The sequence below is a fragment of the Antedon mediterranea genome, chromosome 2 (assembly GCF_964355755.1).
Source record: "Antedon mediterranea chromosome 2, ecAntMedi1.1, whole genome shotgun sequence".
Classification (NCBI taxonomy): Eukaryota; Metazoa; Echinodermata; class Crinoidea; order Comatulida; family Antedonidae; genus Antedon; species Antedon mediterranea.
The window spans coordinates 30732304-30737303 of NC_092671.1; the positions used below are offsets into that span (position 1 = coordinate 30732304).

Genomic DNA, 5000 nt, shown 5'->3' on the forward strand with positions numbered 1-5000 from the left:
CTATTATCTAGGCCTAGCTACACGTGTGTATGTAAATAAATAAGGAAAGCACTATATTATTACTGTAGGCCTAATTTTTTTTTATTTGTTAATTAGGCCTATTCTAGTAGAAGAAAAATCAACATTATTGAACAGCATAATAATAATATTAATAAAATAGAATAATAATATAGGCCTAAATAGACCAAGCTAGTACTAGGCCTAGTAGTACTAGTAGGCCCTACTACAACAACTAGTAGTACTAGCCTAGGTTGTCTTGTAGGCCTAAGCATAATAATAATATTAATATTATTAGTATGTAAAACATTTAAATAGTAAAGGTAGGCAATACATAGTATATGTAGGCCTAGGCTAATTAATAATATATAAAATAATGGTAGGGCTAGACTTATAACCATGAAGTTTTCTTTACTCCATTATATATAACAATAAATTCTTCGAAAATCAATTATATTATTCAACCAGTCAATAAATAATTGGTGTTATTTACATTTTAACATGGCTACTTATTAAATTTAATTAAATACAATTCAAATCATAATAAAAATATGCATTTCTTATTGCATCATTTATAAATTCTTCAAAAATCATCAATAAACCTTGATAATTCTTTAATTTATAACCAGTCATTAAATAAATGAGTGTTTAGTGTTATTTAAATTTTTAAAATGGTTTTTAATTTCATTATCAATATCATAAATTAAAAACCTGCATTTATTTTTTGCAACATACATTTTTTTTAAATCATCAATAAACCTTGTATAGAATATTTTATTTGTAAATTTTTTACATACAATAAATTCTCATTCTTTAATCACAATGACAAATTTTGACGCAGTTCTCAGGGAATAATTTCACCAGTGTAGCATAGCAAAAAGCTTCACAAAACAACTTTATTGCTAAATTATGTAGTAAAAAATGCAACTACAAAACTATGTTTCTCGACTAAAAAATCAGTTTGATTATCAATAATATTGCAAAAAAATGTTGAAATGAAAATTTTCCCTGCTTCTTCATTTACAAAAAACTCTCTGTTTATACTTGCAACACAAAAATTGTGTTACTGTCTGCAAGTCCATGTCAATTGAATCTTCATTCTTCAGTACCTACAATAAATACATTATTAATAACATTGTTGACTAAATAATTGTTGCAAATACTTCTGTAATTAATCATATACCAGAATAATAGAAATAGAAAATGAGAATAAAAATAATTCAAAAACATATTTAGATGTCTAATTAGAGTTTCATTCTTCATTATACTTACTGTGTTTTCTTTTTTTAGGTGGAACTATTCTGTGATGGATTTCGGGGACTGTGTACACCATGTGATTTTTCATTATGGATTTCATTTTCTTGCCTTCTGAATTGACGCCATGGACGTTGCGGCTCTGTCGATTGAATGCTGCATGAATTTGCTCGCCACCTTGCTCACTGAGCAAGCCTAGTCCAACATGCCATCTTTGAAGGGTTGGTACAACATGCACCTCCAACATGTGCAGTTTAGGTGAGATGTTATAACCATATTTCCTGTACTCTATAAAAAAATCCTTGATGTCGTTGTCTATCAAAAAAAAAAAATATTGTGTTTTTTATAATTTACATATTTTAATGAAATATCTAAATGAAATGTATAATATTCTGCTTACCAATTTCATTTATTTCATAGTCGGTAACTAGCCGGGTATGATTAATTTTTTGTTCCACTGCCGAAAATTTCTGGAAAAGTGGAGTGAATTTGGCATCAATTCCCTTTGCCTGAATTGTCAATGCTTGTGCATGTTTGATTGGTATATCCATACTCTGACTCTCAAGTGTTTCTTTGAATTTATCCATAAGTTTTGCAATGATGTTTATCTGTAATAAAATAATAGGTTAAATTATCAAATTACATAAAAGTATGTTAAACTATACACAATAAAATTGTTTAGATATTAAATGTGCAATTTACCTTACAACATTTATGGACGTGATTGCCATTGAAAGCCTTGCCGTGGTATGCTCTTCGGTCTACTCGATTTTCTTTCAGCACCAAATCCATTGAACATGCAATGGGCCCCATACCATGTTTTAGTTGATCTTTCTCTATTGTTTCTTTCTAAAAGTACATGCAATATTTTTAATTATATTTATTTTTATTTATAATTAAAAATCTTGTAAATTTCATTAGCCACTCTTAGTCCGTGATTTTTTACTTTACTTACGAGTTCTTTAATTTTCTGAGTCTTTGATGAAATGGCACTGGCAGACTGTCCCAGCTGGGCAATAGTCATATTGTCCTCGATAGTAACTATTTCATCTTCTAGTATCGCAATTTGTTTTTTGCTTGCTTCTAGTTTTAAGGCACTTTGAGCAATGCAGAGCTCAAAATTGTTTCTGCTCTCTGCTGATGGATTATGTTGTCTAAAAAACAATTAGTAGTTACAATTTCATTATTGAAATGCATAAATTATTTACTATTATATTAGTGAATCTTTGATTGGTACACTGTTTTTTTAAATGTACTCTATTTCCATACCTGAACTTATAGAGTTGTTTGTCCATCTCATGGGCTTCACATTCCAGCAAATCATAAAGTTTTTTAAAAACTCCAAGTGAAATGTGAAGACATGGTATTGATACCTATTTGAAAAGGAAATAATACCATTAATTTGCATTATTAGAATTATAGTTAGTTATGATGAGTGTTTATATAAAATGTATTATTTTATTATGTAATGTTGTTTTAAAATGTAAAATGTAAAATCAAAACTTACATGGTCAATATCTACATTAACCATTGGCGCCCGTACAATGTTTCTAGAAACATCCTTACTTTTGTCCTCTTTTGACCCAGAGTCAATAAATTTGGCATAATCTTCAGACATATTCTGTAGACATCTCGGTTCCCTTTTAATTCCCTTGTTTATGTCATCTTTTGTTGATGTGCAAAACAAACAACAGTATCTTCCTGGAATAGGAATACATCCAGTGATATCAATACATACAATATATATTAATCATAACATATTTTCTAATTAATCTATAATTCTATTCTTACCATTAGGTGAATATAGCCCATATATTCGGACTAGAAAATCATAATCTCCAAAAAAGAAGACCCGCAGTTTATAACCTCTAAAAAACAAATAGAACAAACACATGTTAATTGCAGATTTCATGTATGACTCAGGTAATTATGATGTTTTGTAAATTATATTAAGATATATTTAATCCTACCTCCACTCTTGTCCATTCAAATCTGTGATTTGTTTGCTGATGAGTGGGAGTGTTCTAGATAAATTAGTGGTGTAGTCTGGTGCATTAAACATCAGCACGACAAGGATGTTGTGCAAGGCGTTGGGTTTGTCAATGCTGCAAATTTGTAACTCAAATTTTGTGGACCCGCCACCTTTATCGCCACCAAATTTGATCAGGATCTCCCCATCCTTTGGTTTGATGTTGTGCAATCTAGAAACAAAAGTATATACAAAATATTATGTTTAACTGTCCTTATAAATCAACACAAAATATTGTTACACTTGCGACTGATTAGATTACCAAAAAATACTTACTCTTCATGTTTTTCCAGGTGTGTAAATAAAAAGTCATGGATATTTTTCACTACTACTACAGGAGCCATCTTCTCCAAAAACCCATCTTTACCATTTGCACCATCACATTTAAAAACCAGGGGAATCATCTTTTCATCGATAAAATCAAGAGTTAATTCTTCTTGTCGACCTTGCATTTGTCTTTCTGACGATATAAACCCAGGTAAAAAATACCTAATAGAATTTGTAAAAACAGTACATTTTAAATAACGGAGATACTTGCCAATTTAAATAAACATGTTGGTGATGCTTATATTATCATATTATCTAATCAAAGTTGTTTTATTTACCTTCTTAGCTTTCTAATTTGTTGCCAACCAAGACCACAGTCAACTTTCATCGCCAAGCTATCATCTACATCTTGATTTGGAGGTTTGGAAGGAAGGTGACTCACTTCATCGGATAACTGTCTTAATTCCCCACCTACAGATACTGCTTTCCTCAGTCGCTGAACCTCTGATGTTCTTCGCTTTACAGTTCGTTGACTCACATCATTGCTTGACTTTGTTGCATTAGGAATAACAGTAACTTTCAATGGCTGGTTAAAAGTAATACAATTTGCTTATAAAATTTCAATTAACATTATAATTTAGTTTGATTAATATTTCAGTATTTGTTTATTTTTAAATTGTAATTGACTTACCCTGCCATTTGTGTTTAAAGTAATTTCCTTGTTTTTCTTCAGAGACTTGTGAATTACTTTATGAGCTAATTTTTCAAGTTGATTAGGTATCACTTCATTGATTGATTCGTTGATCTCATTTACTGCTTTTTTAATTTTTTTAACCTTTAGTTGGCAGTTTGATATGCAAGTATGATCTTGACATTCTGGATACAAAAGTGTGTCCGAGCACTTTTGGCATCTCAGCTCAACCGTTAGCAATGATTGCTGGCTTAGTTTCGATGGCGATTTCACATCAACAATGCAAACAGGAGACAAACATTGAAGACAAGGAATTACATCTGCTTTTAGTGTACAAAACAGTTGGGACAAACAATTTGCACAAAAAGTATGGCAACATTTAGTCTCTAACATAGACAAAGACATAACATCATTACATACTTTACAGACATAAATATCATCAATAGCACTGTTTTTTACTTCAAATTGACTGTTTAATGAAGGTGATGAATTGTCAGGCTTACAAAATGTACCATTAAGATTTCGTGATCGCTGATTATGTTTCTTCATAGATCCGTGAATGTACTGATTTGTAAATAAAAAGCATGTCAAACATGATGATTGTTTATGACTTGTCCATTTGTATGTTGTTATCGGCTTGAATTTGTAACATTTTGATGTACAAGTAGCACAAATAAAGTTGGGGTGAACATTTTGTACAGATTCAATCAGATTGTAATATGGAAGAATGTCAGATCTTAAGTTCAGAATATTTGTTTTTGT

The 5000-nt window shown here is 30.4% G+C and overlaps 1 protein-coding gene and 1 long non-coding RNA gene across 3 annotated transcripts in view; one reads left to right on the top strand and one right to left on the bottom strand.

Annotated features, from left to right (window-relative positions):
• LOC140039829 (uncharacterized) overlaps positions 1–4917 on the top strand; it is a 5230-nt gene extending 313 nt beyond the window's left edge. The window contains exons 2-6 of one of the 2 annotated variants that reach the window (XR_011842633.1): positions 1288–1509; positions 3049–3174; positions 3618–3758; positions 3894–4143; positions 4389–4917. This is a non-coding gene — a long non-coding RNA (uncharacterized lncRNA). Of the gene's footprint in view, positions 1–1287; positions 1510–3048; positions 3175–3573; positions 3759–3893; positions 4144–4388 lie in introns of both variants that reach the window. The other variant, XR_011842632.1, reaches the window with a different exon arrangement.
• LOC140039828 (uncharacterized) lies at positions 1522–3520 on the bottom strand. The gene is made up of 7 exons (XM_072085415.1): positions 3222–3520; positions 3043–3119; positions 2759–2952; positions 2521–2624; positions 2207–2405; positions 1652–2100; positions 1522–1566 (listed from the first exon to the last, which is right to left on the bottom strand). The coding sequence occupies exons 1-6, from the start codon at positions 3311–3313 to the stop codon at positions 1930–1932; spliced, it is 837 nt and encodes a 278-aa protein (XP_071941516.1). The 5' UTR covers positions 3314–3520; the 3' UTR covers positions 1522–1566; positions 1652–1929.
• Positions 4918–5000: the final 83 nt, after the last annotated feature.

What these genes read in the sequence shown, in the direction of transcription:
- LOC140039828 (XM_072085415.1), bottom strand. Translation starts at nt 3,313, where the DNA reads ATGTTTAATGCACCAGACTACACCACTAATTTATCTAGAACACTCCCA. An exon ending in TGGGCTATATTCACCTAATG is followed by an intron (nt 2,953 to 3,042) that starts GTAAGAATAGAA and finishes TTCCTATTCCAG; the next exon opens with GAAGATACTGTTGTTTGTTT. An exon ending in TTAATGTAGATATTGACCAT is followed by an intron (nt 2,625 to 2,758) that starts GTAAGTTTTGAT and finishes CTTTTCAAATAG; the next exon opens with GTATCAATACCATGTCTTCA.